Source organism: Nerophis ophidion, linkage group LG14 (genome assembly GCF_033978795.1).
Source record: "Nerophis ophidion isolate RoL-2023_Sa linkage group LG14, RoL_Noph_v1.0, whole genome shotgun sequence".
Lineage (NCBI taxonomy): Eukaryota > Metazoa > Chordata > Actinopteri > Syngnathiformes > Syngnathidae > Nerophis > Nerophis ophidion.
Genome location: NC_084624.1, coordinates 9,238,417 through 9,261,871, shown reverse-complemented (window position 1 = coordinate 9,261,871; position 23,455 = coordinate 9,238,417). Strand labels below are relative to the sequence as shown.

General features: G+C 42.1%; 1 protein-coding gene across 1 annotated transcript; it reads left to right on the top strand.

The window, feature by feature from the left end:
• The first annotated feature begins 739 nt into the window (after positions 1 to 739).
• Positions 740 to 22,876, top strand: LOC133568081 (pyroglutamyl-peptidase 1-like). The gene is made up of 5 exons (XM_061919788.1): positions 740 to 891; positions 3,922 to 3,974; positions 9,621 to 9,737; positions 9,811 to 10,043; positions 17,461 to 22,876. Exons 1-5 carry the CDS (start codon positions 861 to 863, stop codon positions 17,663 to 17,665), a joined length of 639 nt encoding a protein of 212 aa, XP_061775772.1. The 5' UTR covers positions 740 to 860; the 3' UTR covers positions 17,666 to 22,876.
• The last annotated feature ends 579 nt before the right edge of the window (positions 22,877 to 23,455 follow it).

Here is a 23,455-nt window from a genome sequence, read left to right as displayed (position 1 = left end):
ATGATGATTAAAATTCAAAAAAATTATTCTGGCAAATCTAGAAAATCTTTAGAATATTTAAATCTTATTTCAAAGTATTTTGAATTCGTTTAAAATGTTTTTGTTCTGGAAAATCTAGAGGAAATAATGTTTTGTCTTTGTTAGAAATACAGCTTGGTCCTATTTGTTATATATTCTAACAAAATGCAGATTGTATTTTAACCTATTTAAAACATGTCATCAACAATCTAAAATTAATCTTAATCAGGAAAAATTACTAATGATGTTCCATCAATTATTTTTTTTATTTTTTCCAAAAGATTCGAATTAGCTAGTTTTTCTCCTCTTTTTTTTTCGGTTGATTTTTTAATTTTAAGGAGTCGAAATTGAAGATAAACTATGTTTCAAATTTTCATTTTTTCCTGTTTTCTCCTCTTTTAACCTGTTCAATTAAGTGTTTTTTTTCATCATTTATTCTCTACAAAAAACCTTCCATAAAAGGAAAAAAAAATGTATGATGGAATGACAGACAGAAATACCCATTTTTTTCTATATATAGATTTATTTATTAAAGGTAAATTGAGCAAATTGGCTATTTCTGGCAATTTTTTTAAGTGTGTATCAAACTGATAGCCCTTCGCATTAATCAGTACCCAAGAAGTAGCTCTTGCTTTCAAAAAGGTTGGTGACCCCTGATATATATGTATATATGTATAGTTGCAGTACACGTGCCAGGGCAGTAGGGGGCAGCATTACAGACCCGAGCAAAATTGCGTCACTTCCGCTTCACCACGTGACAGAAGAAGAAGACACCTAATGTTTGGTGGGAGTTAACTCCTGCCGAGTCGCAACAACAACAACAACAACAACAACAAACTAAAATGGGCAATAAGAGGAAAGTTTTAGTCACAGGTAAGCGATATTTTCTTAATTAACGACGGCGTCAATAAAGTAAATCGTCTCGACTTTTTGCGAGGCGGTTGAATGGCGGGCGATACTGTACGTTTTGTTGTCGATGCAATACCAATTCATGCTATTCCTGTCCAGTATTGCCGATGTTAATATCGATCGTTTTTTTTTTCAATTAAAATTGCTTCCTAAATAACCAAATAATTAAGGTTTTATGTAGTCCAATCCAATCCACTTTATTTATATAGCACATTTAAACAACAATAACGTTTCCAAAGTGCTGCACAGCCATGTTAAAAACAATTGTAAAAAATAAATTTAAAAAAAGTATATATATATATATATATATATATTATGCTCCGCCAATGACTGAATAAAAACAAAAAATAAATAAATATAAAACCAATAAAAACAATATAAAAACAAATATGACTAAAAACTATTTTAAAGGGTAAAATCAATTAAAACAGTAAAATAGAAATCAAAGTGTATAAAAAACACAGAGGACAGAGGATCACACAACTCACGTAGTGTTAAAAGCCAAAGAAAAAAAGTTTACTAACTTGTCGTTAGTAAAATACACGTCAGCTAAAGTAATAACATATTGATAAATAATTCGGCTACAATTCTTTTCCTTTTCCCTTTTTATTACATACATTTTGAGCAAAATAAGTAAAATAAATATAGAATATCAAAACTGATTAATATCCCCTTATACTGTTATTATTTGTGAACAATATTATGTTTATCAACTTTGTACCACTTTGAACAACACAGCAAAAAATGAGTGAACCGAAATGCTGATACTCCCCTCGACACCATCGATATTTGCATCGCTTTGCCCACCCTTATTGGTATTGAGCAGCAACCATAATAGTTCTAAACTCTTCTTTTGTTCAACCACACTGTAGAATAAACATTTGAGTGTTATTAATGTTTAACTTGGGTCGTTAGACTTTGATTTACGGGACTTATTTTACTCTTATCGCCTGTTTCTTCACGCAGAGATATGCATCTTCGCTCACGACTGTGCAATGGGACACGTACTGTACATACTTGCATGATTGGTACAGTTCAATACTGAGGCCTCGAGCAGGTTTTCAAACTTTTGTAAAGTTTGAAGACATTTTTTCCTGCCATTTAAAGGCCTACTGAAATGAGATGTTCTTATTTAAACGGGGATAGCAGGTCCATTCTATGTGTCATACTTGATCATTTCGCGATATTGCCATATTTTTGCTGAAAGGATTTAGTAGAGAACATCCACGATAAAGTTCGCAACTTTTGGTCGCTGATAAAAAAAAGCCTTGCCTGTACCGGAAGTAGCAGACGATGTGCGCGTGACGTCACGGGTTGTGGAGCTCCTCACATCCTCACATTATTTATAATCATGGCCACCAGCAGCGAGAGCGATTCGGACCGAGAAAGCGACGATTTCCCCATTAATTTGAGCGAGGATGAAAGATTTGTGGATGAGGAAAGTGAGAGTGAAGGACTAGAAAGAAAAAATATATATAAAAAAAAGGACAAGAGAGCAGCAAGGGAGCGATTCAGATAGGGAACATGCTGTGAGAGGCGCCGTGGCAGCCGTGGGGGTGGCAGGACCACTCGGCCAGGCCCAACCGCAACAAGGGATAGAAGTGAAGTGAAGTGAATTATATTTATATAGCGCTTTTCTCTAGTGACTCAAAGCGCTTTACATAGTGAAACCCAATATCTAAGTTACATTTAAACCAGTGTGGGTGGCACTGGGAGCAGGTGGGTAAAGTGTCTTGCCCAAGGACACAACGGCAGTGACTAGGATGGCGGAGGTGGGAATCGAACCTGCAACCCCCAAGTTGCTGGCACGGCCACTCTACCAACCAAGCCATACTGGTTTGAACCCGACGCTGACGGTGATGGTCAGGAGGACGCATATTGATGCTGGAGTAGCACACGACATAGATCGCCTTCAGAATACAGAATGGTAAAATGTTTTTTATTAATAAACATAATACGCTGTACTTTGTGTGTGTGGTCCAATCCAACCGTGTTCGCTTAACCGCTCTGTTCCGTAGTAAAGCTTGACCGTCATCTTTCGGGAATGTAAACAATGAAACACCGGCTGTGTTTGTGTTGCTAAAGGCGGCCACAATACACCGCTTCCCACCAACAGCTTTCTTCCTTGATGTCTCCATTGTTCATTGAACAAATTGCAAAAGATTCAGCAAAACAGATGTCCAGAAAACTGTGGAATTTTGCGATGAAAACAGACGACTTAATAGCTGGGCACGATGCTGGCACAAAATGTCCTCTACAATCTGTGACGTCACTCGCAGGCGTCATCATACCGAGACGTTTTCAACAGGATTTTTCGGCGTCAAATTTAAAATTGCACTTTAGTAAGTTTACCCAGCCGTAATGGCATGTGTTGCAATGTTAAGATTTCATCATTTATATGTGAACTGTCAGACTGCGTGGTCGGTAGTAGTGGCTTTCAGTAGGCCTTTAATCCCAGGAACACCATCCCTACCGTCAAGCATGGTGGTGGTAGTATTATACTCCGGGCCCGTTTTGCTGCCAATGGTACTGGTGCTTTACAGAGAGGAAATCCCGAGCGCGGCCACCGCTCCCCTCGCCTACCAGGGGGGGAACGCAGTGTAATTTCACCACACCGAGTGTGTGTGTGTGTGTGTGTGACTATCAGTGGTACTGAAATTGAAAATCTTAACGCCCAGGCCTGCCCTACACTCCCATTTTAACAGCAAAGCATGCTGGGTGTGGCAGTTTGCTGAAGGAAAACAACACGGGTAAATCTCCCCGAGCTCCCAAGTCTGTAGCTCACTGAACAGTTGGGCATAAAATCCTGTGCGTTATTTTTAAGATGTGCAGTGAAGCCTGCTTTCTTTATCTTGTGTTCACGTGTAAAGGTCCTCTAATCTCTGCAACAAAGAAGTAAAGGAGATGATAGATTTGGTGTTCATTCAAAGGTCAAATATTTCCGTACAAGGGGACCTTTAAGTTTTATTTTGGATTTGTTACATTGCTCCGCAGGGTTCGAGCCCTTCGGAGATCATGCTGTGAACTCCAGCTGGGTGGCAGTGCAGGTAAGGACTCACTTCTTGATATTCAAGTGTGCCCCTCGTCACACAATGCATCAGTGCAGGGGGGGGGGCAACTCCTCTTGCAAGTATGGGTGACCTCAGAGGGCCACTTCCAACTGTCAATATTGATGAATGGTTTTTGATTGATTGATTAAATCTTTTATTAGTAGATTGCACAGTACAGTACATATTCCGTGTAATTGACCACTAAATGGTAACACCCCAATAAGTGTTTCAACTTGTTGGGGTGTAACGGTACGTGTATTTGTATCGAACCGATTCGGTACGGGGGTTTCGGTTCGGGTTCGGATGTGTACCGAACGACACGGACATATTAAGTAGCGCACGTTTTGTAAACAATGCACACCGAGGCACTAGTGGTGCAACGGATCAACATTGATCCGTGATCCGTTCGGATAATATCTTCGGTTTGGCACACACGTGATCCGCGGTCTGATTTATGGAGAAAAAAAAAAAAAGTTGTTTGCACAGCGTGGTCATGGCGAGCAGAGTAAGGGAGGAACTTGAACGCCCCGTGCCATTTAATCAGTGCGTTTATAGGTGCAGACTCCATTGTGCAAAACCAGGGTTTTAAACACATGCTGAAAGTGCTTCAGCCACTTTCAGCGGTTTAGTTGAAAGTTGGTAGAGTGGCGGTTTAGCTCGGTTGGTAGAGTGGCTGTGCCAGCAACTTGAGGGTTGCAGGTTCGATTCCCGCTTCTGCCATCCTAGTCACTGCCGTTGTGTCCTTGGGCCAGACACTTTACCCACCTGCTCCCAGTGCCACCTACACTGGTTTGAATGTAACTTAGATATTGGGTTTCACTATGTAAAGCGCTTTGAGTCACTAGAGAAAAAGCGCTATATAAATATAATTCACTTCACTTACGACATCCCGTCGCGCACCAACTTCAACGATAAGATCGTGCCAGATTTTTATGAGCAAGAGAAGAAAAAAGTTGTGGACGAACTATCCCGAGCGTCATCTGTTGCGCTCACGACATAAGGGTGGAGGTCATTTCATCACAGCAGAGTGAGAGATGAGAAGACACGCCCCCTCTACCAGAGTCACCTCTTGCAGGTACTGACACAAGCAGTGGAGGAAAGGAGAAATCCCTTTTTATGTGGCACTGTTTTTCATTAATTATGTTAAAAAGAAGATATTATGCCTTGTGCACTTGAACTAGATTTTATATATTGTAATTTAATAATTTAATAAAAGTGTTACAAAACATTGCCGTCAGTAAGTCGGACACGTTTCCAGTGACGGTTGGACTCCGCCAAGGTTGCCCTTTGTCACCGATTCTGTTCATAACTTTTATGGACAGAATTTCTAGGCGCAGTCAAGGCATTGAGGGGATCCGGTTTGGTGACCGCAGGATTAGGTCTCTGCTTTTTGCAGACGATGTGGTCCTGTTGGCTTCATCTGGCCGGGATCTTCAGCTCTCACTGGATCGGTTCGCAGCCGAGTGTGAAGCGGCCGGAATGAGAATCAGCACCTCCAAGTCCGAGTCCATGGTTCTCTCCCGGAAAAGGGTGGAATGCCATCTCCGGGTTGGGGAAGAGACCCTGCCCCAGGTGGAGGAGTTCAAGTCCCTAGGAGTCTTGTTCACGAGTGGGGGAACAGTGGATCGTGAGATCGACAGGCGGATCGGTGCGGCGTCTTCAGTAATGTGGACGTTGTACCGATCTGTTGTGGTGAAGAAGGAGCTGAGCCGGAAGGCAAAGCTCTCAATTTACCGGTCGATCTACGTTCCCATCCTCACCTATGGTCATGAGCTTTGGGTCATGACCGAAAGGATAAGATCACGGGTACAAGCGGCCGAAATGAGTTTCCTCCGCCGTGTGGCGGGGCTCTCCCTTAGAGATAGGGTGAGAAGCTCTGCCATCCGGGAGGAACTCAAAGTAAAGCCGCTGCTCCTCCACATCGAGAGGAGCCAGATGAGGTGGTTCGGGCATCTGGTCAGGATGCCACCCGAACGCCTCCCGAGGGAGGTGTTTAGGGCACGTCCAACCGGTAGGAGGCCACAGGGAAGACCCAGGACACGTTGGGAAGACTATGTCTCCCGGCTGGCCTGGGAACGCCTCGGGATCCCCCGGGAAGAGCTAGACGAAGTGGCTGGGGAGAGGGAAGTCTGGGCTTCCTTGCTTAGGCTACTGCCCCCGTGACCCGACCTCGGATAAGCGGAAGATGATGGATGACAAAACAAAACGGCAAAACTTCTGTTTATTTGTCTTGTCTTTTTTTTTTTTTTTTTTTTTTTTGCTGAGCCGAAAAAGATGGTCCAATCCGTGAGTTTTTTGATCAGTTGCACCCCTACGAGGCACCATGAATTGATTTACGGGGACCCCGACTTAAAACAGGTTGAAATACTTATTGGGGTGTTACCATTTAGTGGTCAATTGTACGGAATAAGTACTGTACTGTGCAATTACTAATAAAAGTTTCAATCAATCAAAAAAACAACAACACACGGCATGCTAGCAACGACTGGGCTATGATGGACTGACCACACCTCCTCTTTTCACCGGACATGTCCTCTTTTGCGGGGCTGTCCGGGTGGAGTTTATTAAATGCCTCAAATGTCCGGCTTTTCATGTTAGGGTTGCATGTATTTTCAATGCACGTTAAAGGTTAAGAAGGGGTTCAAAACAAGACAATTTGTGCACACAGCAGCATTCGTAAGGGAGAGACAGAGACAGACAGAGCGAGAGTTATGATAAACATGCATGCGTCGCCAGGCTCTGATTACATTTTTTTATATCTATAGCAGGGGTGTCAAAAGTGTGCACCGGAGGCCATTTGTGGCACACACCTAATGTTTTAAAGGCCCATGGAACATTCTAAAAATAATATTAGAATAAACAAAAGTGAAATAAAAAAGCTTAAAGGCTAAATGTCATTTAGAAAAAGTTTCAACGTTGTCTAATTAAACAAAGCTATTTTTTCTTTCAAACTGTCATTGCTCAAAACATAATATTGAATCAAAATCAATGTTATTCTGAATTATTGACCTATCCAAGTTTCCGATTACTTCACATCAAAATATTTTTGGTGGAAGATTTAGCAAATTTGTTAAATAAATTATAAAAAAAATGTATATTTTGTTTTTTTCTTACTGTACCGAAAATGAACCGAACCGTGACCTCTGAACCGAGGTACGTACCAAACCGAAATTTTTGTGTACCGTTACACCCCTATCAACTTGTTTAAGTCGGGGTCCATGGGGTGGGGGGTAGCTAGGGGTGTATATATTTTCAAGTATTTCTTACATATATATATATATGCATACAAATAATCCGTTCATGAATGAGTATATCTGTTCAGCCACAGTGTTCAATGAAGAAGTCCGATCTACAAAATTTGCAGGCAGCATTCTACTTCCCCTTCGAGCTGTCTTGGATGATTTGAAATCATTTTTTCCAATCAATTTTGGAACTTGCAAGCGTACTTCTTCTTCTTACTCGTCGTCGCCATGTCTCTTCTTCTGCTTCGTATCTGTTATGTTTTTGGACATTACTACTTGCCGTAGTTTTGGAGCGATGCATTATGGGAAGCCGGCTGGAATAAACTCACGCTGAGAAATGGCTCCGTGCCTGCCTACTTTATGGGTTATAAATAAACTTATAAATAACGGAGACATATATAATAGTCTCCATTTCAGGTTGTAGAGGACGCTGAAGGCAGTGCCTTTAAGGCACGCCCCCAATATTGTTGTCCGGGTGGAAATCGGGAGAAATTCGGGAGAATGGTCGCCCCGGGAGATTTTCGGGAGGGGCACTGAAATTCGAGAGTCTCCCGGGAAAATCTGGAGGGTTTGCAAGTAAGCTTCCCAGTTGCACTATTTATTTGTTTTTTTATAATAACGTCATGTAGAAAACACCTGCCATCACTGCATCTTGGGATTCAAGACGAACAAAACCTAACAGATCTATTTTATTTGTTGTATTGAAATTCTGTGATTTTGGGGGAATTCGATTTAAAGAATTTCTAGGCGCAGTCAAGGCTTTGAGGGGTTCCGGTTTGGTGACCGCAGGATTAGGTCTCTGCTTTTTGCAGATGATGTGGTTCTGATGGCTTCATCTGGCCAAGATCTTCAGCTCTCACTGGATCGGTTCGCAGCCGAGTGTGAAGCGACCGGAATGAGAATCAGCACCTCCAAATCCGAGTCCATGGTTCTCGCCCGGAAAAGGGTGGAATGCCATCTCCGGGTTGGGGAGGAGACCCTGCCCCAGGTGGAGGAGTTCAAGTACCTAGGAGTCTTGTTCACGAGTGAGGGAAGAGTGGATGGTGAGATCGACAGGCGGATCGGTGCGGCGTCTTCAGTAATGCGGACGTTGTACCGATCCGTTGTGGTGAAGAAGGAGCTGAGCCGGAAGGCAAAGCTCTCAATTTACCGGTCGATCTACGTTCCCATCCTCACCCATGGTCATGAGCTTTGGGTCATGACCGAAAGGATAAGATCACGGGTACAAGCGGCCCAAATGAGTTTCCTCTCCCTTAGAGATAGGGTGAGAAGCTCTGCCATCCGGGAGGAACTCAAAGTAAAGCTGCTGCTTCTTCACATCGAGAGGAGCCAGATGAGGTGGTTCGGGCATCTGGTCAGGATGCCACCCGAACGCCTCCCTAGGGAGGTGTTTAGGGCACGTCCAACCAGGGAAGACCCAGGACACGTTGGGAAGACTATGTCTCCCGGCTGGCCTGGGAACGCCTCGGGATCCCCCGGGAAGAGCTAGACGAAGTGGCTGGGGAAAGGGAAGTCTGGGTTTCCCTGCTTAGGCTGCTGCCCCCGCGACCCGACCTCGGATAAGCGGAAGAAGATGGATGGATGGATAAATTTAAATATATTTTTTTCGAATTAATCAAGAATAAAATCAAATCATGAGGTAGCCAAAGACGCCCAGCTCTAATATGCAGTATTTTTTGTGACGGTTTGCTGGCATCTTGGGGTGGTTCTTGTTCTCTTGAGCATGCAGTTGAGATGGACACAGCGTGAAGGTAAAAATGCTAATTTATTTAACTATAAAAACAGACTAGGAACAGAAAAAAACTTGCACAAAGGCACTAAAACAAAACAAACAGAAAGCGCTAGCATGTAAGCTAGGGACATAAACAAGGCAGGAATAGCGTGGAAGCTAACAACTATCAAACAGTCTTTACTACAATGCTGGAAGAGCGACATCACCTGTTGCATCAAATGGCAAATGAGAATCCGAGAGGGAATGGCAAACAAGGGCAGTCTTAAATAGGGACAGAAATCAGGAGGCAGGTGTGCGTCGAAAAACAAGGCAGGTGACACAAATGCGTTGCTAAGGAAACGGAAACGAAACAGGAAGTGCCACCAGGAACTGAGGACGACAAATACTAGACAGAATGTGATAACAAACAGAACAAAACCAGAACACATGTCATGATCCAAGTAGTGGATCATGACATTTTTAAGAGAGAAAAGCGCTATATAAATAAATATAAAAAAATATATATATATAAATATAATTCACTTAATGTCAAAATGAAAATAAATACTTATAACCTGAAAATACGCACTTTATTTCCAGCCTTTGGCGGGCCACATAAAATGAAGTGGCAGACCAAAGATTCCCAGCTCTAGTATGCAGTTTTTTTTAATGTGTTTGCTGCTCTCACAGGAACTGGAGCGCCTTGGACTGGGTGACGCTGTAGATCTCCACGTGTGCGAGGTGCCTGTGGAGTACCAGGCCGTTCAGAGTCTCCTCCCGTCGCTATGGGAACGGCACACGCCACAGGTGACTGACCAATCCCACGCTCCTTAACTCCCACCTTCTTAGCTTTTGTCTACTTCCTGTGCTTGGCGTGCAGTTAGTGGTCCACGTGGGCGTCTCCGGCTTGGCGAGCACGGTGACCCTGGAGCAATGTGGACACAACAAGGGCTACAGACGTTTGGACAACTGCAGCTTCTGTCCTGCTTCTCAGTGCTGCATGGAGGAAGGGCCCGACTGCATCAGCTCCGTGCTGGACATGGACACCGTCTGCAGGAGGGTCGCCGACTCGGGCCTCGGGGTGGCTGTGTCCGTGTCCAAGGATGCCGGAAGGTTTGTGGTTCGGACATCAGTCACATCTTTACTGCACTAAACTTATTTTCGCCGATATCAGCATTATACGTGTCGCCAAAGTGCCACAGGCATGTGATTTGTCCGTCTATAGTCGGAAATCCGTCTTTTCTATCCCTGTAAAAATTGTCAGGTTCAAACACTGTTGACATTTATTAAACAGACAAGAAGCAAGGAATCATGCAGAGATAGAGTTCAATACAGCTCATGAGGAGAACGCATGGCGCTGAACACTTAGTCGCAGTCTCTCCCTACGCTCTAAGGTTCAGCTCCCGCGTCCCTCTTTGTATTCAGAGTTCCATAGTCAACATCACTGAGGCCGCCTCTAAAAGGAGTGGTCACATATACTGTACTATGCAAAGCAGGTGCAGGATGCGCACAGTACGTGACGGAATGGGCTGGAGGCTTTGTGATTTCGCCTTGTCCCCGCTTCTTCTACCTGTTGTCATCTTATGTTCGTTGAGGTCCTTGAAGTCTCTGTCTCATCTGCGTGCTGTCATCATATCTTCGTTGAGGTTCTTGAAGTCCTTGGCTAAAACCAAAATAACATCTGTAACTGAAGTTTTGTCCTTGCATAGATTAGAAAAAGTCTGACTTGAGCACAATAGCTAATAACTAAAGCAACGGACTTTAAGCAAACTAAAGTTAGTGTGATAATATATACATAACTATTCTAACAAATATAACAATATATTTTCAGTTTTTCTTCAGTTTTTCTGACCTACAATGTGTTAAAATTTTGATCTGTCTCTTTGCCATAAACCTGCCAACAACTACGGTTTTCCCGTAATGAGTACGGTTGTAGATAATTCAGTGGTAAACACTAAGGTTTTCCATTAAAAATGATTAACTTAAATCGGTGCTACGTAGCGAAGCAACTCCACGGGCAGGGGACAAAACATAATGTCAGGTTCAAACACTGATGACATCTATTAAACAGACAAGAAGCAAGGAGTCACGCAGAGACAAAGTTCAATTTAGCTCAATGAGGAGAGACGTTTCGGGCTGTACTCTAGTTACTACGCTCTAAATTCCAGCCCACGTGCTTCCTCTATTTATTTGGGAAGTCCCTGGTTACATCACTGAAGCTGCCGCTGAAGGAATGGGGTAATCACAACAGCTCCAGTTAGACACAATATATGACTATCAATGCAATGCAAATGTGTTGACAGTCGTGATATCGCCCTGTCTCTGCTCTGTCTGCGTCACGACACTCGATGTTCCCTTGGCAGTCAGCAGGCTGATTCAGGGTCTGAAAACACTGATACATGACGACTTGCTTTGCACAGATAGAAAAAGTACAACTTCAGCACAATTGATGATAACTATAGCAACGGCCCTTAAACATAACAGTTGTGTGATAATATATGCATAATTATTCTTACCCCGGGCCGTACCGCAGGTCTCTTACCGGCAATAGAGGCCGACTCGCAGACTTGGGGAGACCCACATGGTCCAACAATGTCAGGGGGCCTAATTGAGCAATCATCCGCTGCCTTTGTCTTCTATTGACATCACGTCAACGTCGCTACAATATCGTCCTCAAATTGGAGTCTTGCGAGATGAGATTTTACGAGAATTATGGTGTGAGATTCTTTGCTCATGGAGGGTTCTCCTGAGTCTGATAGATTTTCCTTGAGCCTGGTATACAGGGTTGAGCACGTTTTTATTGACATAAACAGGTTCAAATTCCTTTCCAGCAGTCTCTGTCTCGTACATGTGTGTGTCTCTCTCTCTGTCTCCAAGTCCAACCACGTGTCTCGTTCCGGCTGCTGCTAATAAGGGCGACAGGTGAGTAGATAATAAACCCCAGCTGGGCAATCTACTCACCTGCCGCTGGCTTTGAGGCCAGGCCATACACACCTCATTCCTGCAGGAGGCGCGCTGACCACGCCCTCCTCCACATATGGCTAATAACGCAAAGCACTTACAAGTGGCAAATATACTTTGTCGAAATGTTTTAAATATCGCTTTGAATTTGCAAAACACTGCAATGGAAACGCATCGACATTCTCTATGTATACGTAACCACTTTCAGCTAGCGTTTTAGCCAGTTAGCCTCCTTGCGGCCCCTTCATTTTGAGGATTTTATAGACAAAGGTGGTTTTGTTCCGTAGCGAGTCTTTAATTGTGATGAGACCAAACTTGTTTGGGGAAAATGCCAGAGTTATTACAGAAGCAGAAGGCACTACCTGGACACAAGCCACTGAAGGAAGAAACAAGACAGAATGAAGCGTGGATGGTCGCATGAACAAAGGCACTCGCGGTCTGGCAGCCTTGCAAAACAGGAAGTGATTTTTGCAGTTTTTATGGATATTTTTTTTTTCCAAACAGCCCTTCTCCGCACTCAACTTTTCTTTTCAACCCTCGTCCGTTTCATAATGGGATGTGTGGAAAAAGCTGGTAGGAACTAGAGTGCCGGACTTTATAAATTAATTAAATAACAAAATATGCTGTAATAAAATAATAATTTGGTCCAATAATGTTAAAGTAATAAAAACTGCAAAACAAATTCATTTCCATACATAGATAAGAATGACAGACCGAATAAATGTTACACAGACCACGTAACTTCCTGGCACTCAACCTCCAAAAAATTATTCTTCTCAACTTACTCTTGTCTACATTTCCACACTATTCTGTCACATTTTATTAAGCATTTATTACACATGTCTTATTTTTGCCCTTCATTTAAAGCAGTTTTTAAGTATTGTGATTAGAGATGTCATGCTTTAAAATGTAATATCGGAAATTATTGGTATCGGTTTCAAAATGATCTCTTTCATAAAGTTAAATTCATGACTTTTTAAAACACCGCTGTGTACAAGGACGTAGGGACAAGTACAGAGCACCAATGAACCTTAAAGGCACTGCCTTTGCGTGCTGGTCCAGTCACATAATATCTACGACTTTTCACACACACAAGTGAATGCAAAGCATACTTGGTCAACAGCCATACAGGTCATACTGGCGTATAAACAACTCTAACACTGTTACAGATATGCGCCACACTGTGAACCCACACCAAACAAGAATGACAAACACATTTCGGGAGAACATCCGCACCGTAACACAACATAAACACAACAGAACAAATACCCAGAACTCCTTGCAGCACTAACTCTTCCGGGAGGCTACAATATACATCCCCGCTACTCCCCAGAACCCCGCCCACCTCAACCTCCTCATGCTCTCTCAGGTAGAGCATGTCCCAAATACCAAGCTGCTGTTTTGAGGCATGTTAAAAAAAAAAAATGCACTTTGTGACTTCAATAATAAATATGGCAGTGCCATGTTGGCATTTTTTTTCTATAATTTGAATTGATTTATTTTGGAAAACCTTGTTATATTGTTTAATGCTTCCAGCGAGGCATCACGACAAAATTAGGCATAATAACGTGTTCATTCCACGACTGTATATATCGGTATTAAGAGTTGGACAACAAAAAAGCCTTTATCGGACATCTCTAATTGTGATTTTAGAATTGTGTGTACGTTGTTTGTTTTCCATGCTTGTGTTGACTGTTCCTTTCTGCCTTGATAGCTGAGGTGATTATAATCAGAGTGTCATGATCTGTGGTCTGGATTATGTTTTTTGTTTTTTTTTGATAGTTTTGGACTCTTTTAGTTCCTGTTTGCGCTCCCTTGTTTGTTTCGTTACCATGGCGACTCATTAGTTTCACCTGCCCCGTGTGTTCGGGACATGCACCTGCTCTAATTAAGAGACTATTATTTAAGCCTGTCTTTGCCAGTTAGTCCTCCCGGCGTCATTGCTCTTTTCATGCCACAGTTTCATGCTTGTTTTCATGTGATACCACAGTTCATGTTGCTCCTTTCCATAGTTAAAGCTATTTGTTTCATGTCCCAGTTTAGTGCAGTTTTCATGTCTCATAAACTCATAAACTTTTTTTTTTGTTGCAAATAATAATCACAGAATTAAACGTTTCTCAATTGCACTTTGAGAAACGTTGTTCTTAAACTGTTTGACTATTTGCTCACGCAGTTGTGGACAAAGGGGTGTACCTCGCCCCATCCTTTCTTGTGAAAGACTGAGCATTTTTTGGGAAGCTGTTTTTATACCCAATCATGGCACCCACCTGTTCCCAATACAATCAATCAATGTTTATTCATATAGCCCCAAATCACAAATGTCTCAAAGGACTGCACAAATCATTACGACTACAACATTCTTGGAAGAACCCACAAAAGGGCAAGGAAAACTCACACCCAGTGGGCAGGGAGAATTCACATCCAGTGGGACGCCAGTGACAATGCTGACTATGAGAAACCTTGGAGAGGACCTCAGATGTGGGCAACCCCCCCCCCTCTAGGGGACCGAAAGCAATGGATGTCGAGCGGGTCTAACGTGATACTGTGAAAGTTCAATCCATAGTGGCTCCAACACAGCCGCGAGAATTCAGTTCAAGCGGATCCAAGACAGCAGCGAGAGTCCCGTCCACAGGAAACCACCCCAAGCGGAGGCGGATCAGCAGCGTAGAGATGTCCCCAACCGATACAGGCGAGCGGTCCATCCTGGGTCCCGACGAGCGGTCCATCCTGGTTCTCGACTCTGGACAGCCAGTACTTCATCCATGGTCATCAGACCGGACCCCCTCCACAAGGGAGGGGGGGACATAGGAGAAAAAAGAAAAGAAGCGGCAGATCAACTGGTCTAAAAATGAGGTCTATTTAAAGGCTAGAGTATACAAATGAGTTTTAAGGTGAGACTTAAATGCTTCTAGTGAGCCTGCACACCTGTGGGATGTTCCAAATAAGTGTTTGATGAGCATTCCTTACCTTTATCAGTATTTATTGCCACCCTTCCCAACTTCTTTGTCACGTGTTGCTGGCATCAAATTCTAAAATTTATGATTATTTGGTCTATCTGTGTTGGCCCTGCGATGAGGTGGCGACTTGTCCAGGGTGTACCCCGCCTTCCGCCCGATTGTAGCTGAGATAGGCGCCAGCGCCCCCCGCGACCCCGAAAGGGAATAAGCGGTAGAAAATGGATGGATGGATGGATGATTATTTGCAAAAAAAAAATGTTTATCAGTTTGAACATCAAATATGTTGTCTTTGTAGCATATTCAACTGAATATGGGTTGAAAACGATTTGAAAATCATTGTATGCGTGGGTTCCCTCCGGGTACTCCTGCTTCCTCCCACCTCCAAAGACATGCACCTGGGGATAGGTTGATTGGCAACACTAAATTGGCCCTAGTGTGTGAATGTGAGTGTGAATGTTGTCTGTCTATCTGTGTTGGCCCTGCGGTGAAGTGGCGACTTGTCCAGGGTGTACCCCGCCTTCCGCCCGATTGTAGCTGAGATAGGCGCCAGCGCCCCCCGCGACCCCGAAAGGGAATAAGCGGTAGAAAATGGATGGATGTATTCTGTTTATATTTACATCTAACACAATTTCCCAACTCATATGGAAACAGGGTTTGTACGTTCCTACCTTCAAGTCCTGTCCGGAATAGTCCGTTTGCGTCCTGGGAGAACAAACCTTGCAGTAAGCTGCGACCCCCCCTCATCGTGACACAGAGGAAGGTTACATTTCAAATAAACATGTGAACATTTCATTTATTTTTCTTCCAGTCCATTTTTTGTGTTCGTTAAAAAAACGTCTACCGATATTGACCAATTTAAAAAAAATACTATTGTGATATACAAACCCCCGTTTCCATACGAGTTGGGAAATTATGTTAGATGTAAATATAAACAGAATACAATGATTTGCTAATAATTTTCAACCCATATTCAGTTCAATATGCTACAAAGACAACATATTTGATGTTCAAACTGATAAACATTTTTTTGTTGTTGCAAATAATCATTAACTTTAGAATTTGATGCCAGCAACACGTGACAAAGAAGTTGGGAAAGGTGGCAATAAATACTGATAAAGTTGAGGAATGCTCATCAAACACTTATTTGGAACATCCCACAGGTGTGCAGGCTAACTGGGAACATGTGGGTGCCATGATTGGGTATAAAAGCAGCTTCCCAAAAAACGCTCAGTCTTTCACAAGAAAGGATGGGGCGAGGTACACCACTTTGTCCACAACTGCGTGAGCAAATAGTCAAACAGTTTAAGAACAACGTTTCTCAAAAAGTGCAATTGCAAGAAATTTAGGGATTTCAACATCTACGCTCCATAATATCATCAAAAGGTTCAGAGAATCTGGAGAAATCACTCCATGTAAGCGGCATGGCCGGAAACCAACATTGAATGACCGTGATCTTCGACCCCTCTGACGGCACTGTATCAAAACCGACATCAATCTCTAAAGGATATCACCACATGGGCTCGGGATCACTTCAGAAATCCACTGTCACTAAATACAGTTTGTCGCTACATCTGTAAGTGCAAGTTAAAGCTCTACTATGCAAAGCGAAAGCCAATTATCTACAACATCCAGAAACGCCACCGGCTTCTCTGGGCCCGAGATCATCTAAGATGGACTGACGAAAAGAGAAAAGTGTTCTGTGGTCTGACGAGTCCACATTTCAAATTGTTTTTGGAAATATTCGACATCGTGTCATCCGGACCAAAGGGGAAGCGAACCAGCCAGACTGTTATCGACGCAAAGTTGAAAAGCCAGCATCTGTGATGGTATGGGGGTGCATTAGTGCCCAAGGCATGGGTAACTTACACATCTATGAAGGCACCATTAATGCTGGAAGGTACATACAGGTTTTGGAACAACATATGCTGCCATCTAAGCGCTGTCTTTTTCATGGACGCCCCTGCTTATTTCAGCAAGACAATGCCAAGTCACATTCAGCATGTCTTACAACAGCGTGGCTTCGTAAAAAAAAGTCTGCGGGTACTTTCCTGGTCCGCCTGCAGTCCAGACCTATCTACAATGGAAAATGTGTGGCGCATTATGAAGCGTAAAATACGACAGCGGAGACCCCGGACTGTTGAACGACTGAAGCTCAAAATAAAACAAGAATGGGAAAGAATTCCACTTTCAAAGCTTCAACAATTAGTTTCCTCAGTTCCCAAACGTTTATTGAGTGTTGTTGAACGAAAAGGTGATGTAACACAGTGGTGAACATGCCCTTTCCCAACTACTTTGGCATGTTAATTATTATTTGAAAAAAAAAAAATAAAGTTAATGAGTGTGAATATCAAATATCTTGTCTTTGTAGTGCATTCAACTGAATATGGGTTGAAAAGGATTTGCAAATCATTGTATTCCGTTTGTAATTACATCTAACACAATTTCCCAACTCATATGGAAACGGGGTTTGTAGTTTCAGACATATTGCCCGGCCCTATTTGCCAAACACTGCTTATAATGCTAGCACAGGTTTATTGGCAAATATGGATGTTAAAGCTTGTTTTGTACTTGAGAAAGTAAACATTTTGGACCTTCCCTTGCCCCTCTGACAGATATCTTTGCGACTACACCTACTACTCCTCTCTGTTCCTGAGTAATGGACGCTCTGCCTTCATCCACGTGCCTCCGCTGGGGAAGCCCTACAGCAGCCAGGAGCTGGGCAGAGCACTTCAAGCTGTGGTGCAGGAGATGCTGACGCTCCTAGAGGTGGTTCACCACACAGAGGAGCAGCAGTGCAAACACACACATCCACACTGACCCACTTGACCACTCTACTTGCTTTATTCCTCTGTAATTCCTAATAGGATCATGATTTAGACTTGAATGAGATTAACATCGGTTATGGTCATAATATCCAATTATGTTAGGGTAATAATTCCAACTGATCTTTGTGTGCTGCGATAGGGATGATATCAAGCGTGGATTCTGCTTTGTGTTTAATATTTTGTACCAAACTGTGCAAATTAATTCCAATGCCTTGGCACACACCAACAGTCATGGTGTCTATTTTAAAAAAAAGTAACATTTGTTAGTGTTAGTAATAGTAGAGTATCATGTATACTCAGGGAATTCAATGGATCGCAACTGGACTGTTTGGTTTGTCTTAGAAGACTTTTTGCCTCTCAACCGAGTAGACTTCATCAGTTCATGCTCATAGACTTGGATTGGTCAGATCTAGTCTTAAACTTAGATTGGTTAGATCTAGTCTTAAACTTAGATTGGTCAGATCTAGTCTTAGACTTACAGTAGATTGGTCAAATCTAGTTTTAGGCTTAGATGTGTCAGACACCAGCCTTAAACTGAGATTGGTCAGATCCAGTCGTGGATTTAGATTGGTCAGATCTAATCTTGGACTTGGATTGGTCAGATCTGGTCTGACACTTAGATTGGTCGGATCTAGTGTTAAATTTAGATTGGTCAAATCTAATCTTAGACTTGGATTGGTCAGATCTAATCTTAGACTTGGGTTGGTCAGATCTAGTCTTACACTTATATTGGTCAGTACTAGTCATTGACCTAGATTAGTCAAATCTAGTCTTAGACTTAGATTGGTCAGATCTAGTCATAGACTTAGATTGGTCAAATCTAGTCATAGCCTTAGATTGGTCAAATCTAGTTTTAGACTTAGATTGGTCAGATCTAATCTCAGACTTGGATTGGTCAGATCTAGCCTTACACTTGGATTGGTCAGATCTAGTCATTGACTTAGATTGGTCAAATCTAGTCTTAGACTTAGATTGGTCAGATCTAGTCATAGACTTAGATTGGTCAAATCTAGTTTTAGACTTAGATTGGTCAAATCTAGTCATAGCCTTAGATTGGTCAAATCTAGTCTTAGACTTAAATTGGTCAAATCTAGTTTTAGACTTAGATGTGTCAGACCGAGCCTTAAACTTAGATTGGTCAGATCTTGTCTTTGATTGATTGATTGATACTTTTATTAGTAGATTGCACAGTACAGTACATATTCCGTACAATTGACCACTAAATGGTAACACCCGAATAAGTTTTTCAACTTGTTTAAGTCGGGGTACACGTTAATCAATTCATAAACTTAGATTGGTCAAATCTGATTTTAGACTTTGATTGGTCAGATATAATCTTAGACTTGGATTGGTCAGATCTAGTCTTACACTTAGATTGGTCAAATTTAGTCTTAGACTTAGATTAGTCGAGTCTAGTCTGAGACTCAGGTTGATCAGATCTAGTCTTAGACTTGGATTGGTCAGATGTAGTCATATACTAAGATTGGTCAGATATAGTCTTAGACTGGTATTAGTCAGATCTATTCTTAAACTTAGATTGGTCAGATCTAGTCATAGACTTAGATTGGTCAGATCTTGTCTTCAACTTAGATTGGTCCGATCTAGACTTACATTGGTCAGATCTAGTTTTAGAATGGTAAGATCTAGTCTTAGACTTAGATTGGTCAGATCTAGTCTTTGATTTAGATTGGTCAGATCTCGTCTTAAACTTAGATTGTTCAGATCTAGTCAAGAGACTTAGATTGGTCAGATCTAGTCTTAGAATTAGATTGGTCAGATCTAGTCTTAGAATAAGATTGGTCAGATCTAGCCTTGAACTTAGATTGGTCAGATCTAGTCTTAGATTGGTCAGATCACGTCTTAAACTTAGATTGTTCAGATCTAGTCAAGAGACTTAGATTTGTCAGATCTAGTCAAGAGAATTAGATTGGTCAAATCTAGTCAAGAGACTTAGATTGGTCAGATCTAGTCTTAGAATAAGATTTGTCAGATCTAGTCAAGAGACTTAGATTGGTCAGATGTAGTCTTAGAATTAGATTGGTCAGATCTAGCCTTAAACTTAGATTGGTCGGATCTAGGCTTAGAATGGTCAGATCTAGAGTTAGATTGGTCAAAACTTGTCCTAGACTTAGATTGGTCAGATATGTCAAGGCAAAGAACCAGAACAGATTTGCATTTTGCTGTAACTTTGTCTTAATACCACATACTTTTTAATTAATCTGTATTCATCTGATCACCAATAGTAGCAAACGTTTACATGGAGGACATGGAAAAGAAATCTCTGATCTCCTTTAAGGGGAGAACACTGAGTCATTGGTACAGACATGTGGATGACACATGGGTTCAAATCAGAAGTCAAGAAGTACAAGTCTTCACCGAGCACATTAACTCAGTGGACAAAAACATCAAGTTCACGAGTGAGGATGTCAAAGACAGTAAGTTGCCTTTTCTGGACTGTGACGTCCACAGTGGCGAGAACAGGGGCCTCCATGTTGGGATTTACCAAAAATCCAGACAAACTGATCAATACCTACTTTTTGACTCACACCACCCACTGGAACACAAGCTGGGAGTTGTTAGAACCCTACAACCCAGAGCTGGTAATGTTCCTACCAGCCCACAGGCCAAAGGGAAAGAGCATAGGCACTCTATATGTATCAGGTCTATGTGAGAAACTCAGAAGAATTTGAACCAACACAACGTCCCAGGGAACACCCTGAGACAAGTCCTGGTCCATCCTAAAGACCAAACACCCCACACCCACAACAACAATCTGGTGTATGCTGTCCAGTGTAATGATGAATGCACTGTACTGACTCATACTGGGGAAACAAAACAACCACTAAGCCGACACGTGGCACAGCAAAGGCGGGAAGACTCTTCAGGCCAAGACTCAGTTCTGTACCTGCACCTCAGGGAGAAACAGCACTCCTTTAACAACAAAAATGTACAGATTCTGGACAGGGAGGACGTATGCTACGAAAGAGGAGTGAGGGAAGCCATCTACGTCAAGGTTGAAAAACCATCCCTCAACATACTTGCCAACCTTGAGACCTCAGAATTCGGGAGATGGTCGGGAGGGGTTGGTGGTAGCGGGGGTGTATATTGTAGCGTCTCGGAAGACTTAGTGCTGCAAGGTGTTCTGGGTATTTGTTCAGTTGTGTTTATGTTGTGTTACGGTGCGGATGTTCTCCCGAAATGTGTTTGTCATTGTTGTTTGGTGTGGGTTCACAGTGTGGCGCATATTTGTAACAGTGTTAAAGTTGTTTATATGGCCACCCTCAGTGTTACCTGTATGGCCGTTGACCAAGTATGCCTGGCATTCACTTATGTTAGTCTGTAAAAGCCGCATATATTATGTGACTGGGCCGACATTCTGTTTGCATGGAGGAAAAGGTTGTAAAAGACGCTAAAGGCACGTCCCCGATATTGTTGTCCGGGTGGAAATTCGGGAGAATGGTTGCCCCGGGAGATTTTCGAGAGGGGCACTGAAATTCGTGAGTCTCCCGGAAAAATCGGGAAGGTTCTAGTCTTGGATTTAAGATTAGTCACATTTAGTCTTGGACTTCGATTGGTCAGATCTAGTCTTAGACTTAGGTTGGTTAGATCTCGTCTTCGACTTAAGATTGGTCAGATCTAGTCTTAGATTTAAGATTGGTCACATCTAGTCTTAGACTTCGATTGGTCACATCTAGTCTTAGACTTCGATTGGTCACATCTAGTCTTGGACTTCGATTGGTAAGATCTAGTCTTAGACTTCTATTGGTCATATCTAGTCTTAGGCTGAACAGAGGAAGTGGTCTGTGACACTGCCTGTCTACCACATACAACACTGTCCTTTCAACCATTCCTAGCAGACTTTGCAATTTAGCCTCCAACAAATAACAGGAGTTAGAAATATTCTGCTCACAGAAGGTGACTAGATGCCGTTTGTTTACAACTGAATGGAATGCTAACGTGGGGGATTCCGACTATTTTGGACTGGTATTAGTCCATCCACAGCAATCGTTCTGCCACACAATACCTCAATGCTAACGAGGGGAAATGACACTTTTGCCTCAAAACAGCTCTTTTTCTCACTAGATAGGACAGAAACATTCTTGCCCAGGCACACCCTAAAATTGGGGGTTTTGGCACCAGCTGCTAGACTTGAAAATCTAAGTCGAAGACTCGATCTGACCAATCTAAGTCTAAGACTAGATCTGACTAATCTAAGTCTAAGGCTAGATGTGACCAAGCTTAAGTCTAAGACTAGATGTGGCCAATCTAAGTCTAAGACTAGATATGAACAATCGAAGTCTAAGACTAGATCTGACCAATCGAAGTCTAAGACTAGATGTTACCAATCCAAGTCTAAAACTAGATGTGACTAATCTAAGTCTAAGACTAGATGTGACCAATCGAAGTCTAAGACTAGATGTGACTAATCTAAGTCCAAGACTAGATGTGACCAATCTAAGTCCAAGGCTAGATATGACCAATCGAAGTCTAAGACTAGATATGACCAATCGAAGTCTAAGACTAGATCTGACCAATCGAAGTCTAAGACTAGATGTGACCAATCTTAAATCTAAGACTAGATCTAACCAATCTTAAGTCTAACACTAGATCTGACCAATCTAAGACTAGATGTGACCAATATTAAGTCTAAGACTAGATCTGACCAATCGAAGACTAGATGAGACCAATCTTAAATCTAAGACTAGATGCGACCAATCTTAAGTCTAAGACTAGATCTGACCAATCGAAGACTAGATGAGACCAATCTTAAATCTAAGACTAGATGCGACCAATCTTAAGTCTAAGACTAGATCTGACCAATCGAAGACTAGATGAGACCAATCTTAAATCTAAGACTAGATGCGACCAATCTTAAATCTAAGACTATAATCTGACCAATCGAAGTCTAAGACTAGATGTGCCTAATCTTAAATCTAAGACTAGATCTGACCAATATAAGTCTAACGACTAGATCTGACCAATCTAAATCTGAATTCTAGCACAATCATTCGAGCCATACTGTTTTATTTGTTATGTTGTTTCAATGACTCTTGTAACAATGTTTGATTCATTTTTGCTGCTTTTGTACCCGGAAAACAAAACAGTAATTGTGAACTCAGGGATGGAATACTGATTATGCAATCAATTTAATGATTAAATGTGACTGAGCATGTCTGCATAATATTAAAACTGATACATCTTCTCTCGTGTCCTCATTCAAAAGTCAAAATAAACTATGGAACAATTAACATTCGGGGCTAATAAAATGTCCAACCTTAGTTCAGTTTAAAAAGCGATACAAATAAGTGATTTTCAATCTATACAAGAATGAGGTTTTCTCACAATTACAAAGTGTTTACATTGTTATTATGATTTTAAATATTTGGGTAGTTATTGTCTTGTTGTATGTTGGACAAAGGTTTGGACACCCCTACTCATTCAATGCGTTTTCTTTATTTTCATGACCTATTTACGTTGTAGATTGTCACTGAAGGCATCAAAACTATATCCATGTTATGTACTCAACACAAAAAAGGTGAAATAACTGAAAACATGTATTATATTCTAGTTTCTTCAAAAGAGCCACCCTTTGCTCTGATTTAGCTTTGCACACTCTTGGCGTTCTCTCAAAGAGCTTCAAGAGGTAGTCACCTGAAATAGTTTTCACTTCACAGGTGTGTTTGAAGCTCATTGAGAGAATGCCAAGAGTGTGCAAAGCAGTAATGAAAGGCTTCACCGAGATTGTTTGACACCAAGTGTTCATTTAGCTGCTGTGCAACAA

What these genes read in the sequence shown, in the direction of transcription:
- LOC133568081 (XM_061919788.1), top strand. Translation starts at nt 861, where the DNA reads ATGGGCAATAAGAGGAAAGTTTTAGTCACAG. An exon ending in GAGGAAAGTTTTAGTCACAG is followed by an intron (nt 892 to 3,921) that starts GTAAGCGATATT and finishes ATTGCTCCGCAG; the next exon opens with GGTTCGAGCCCTTCGGAGAT. An exon ending in CCAGCTGGGTGGCAGTGCAG is followed by an intron (nt 3,975 to 9,620) that starts GTAAGGACTCAC and finishes CTGCTCTCACAG; the next exon opens with GAACTGGAGCGCCTTGGACT.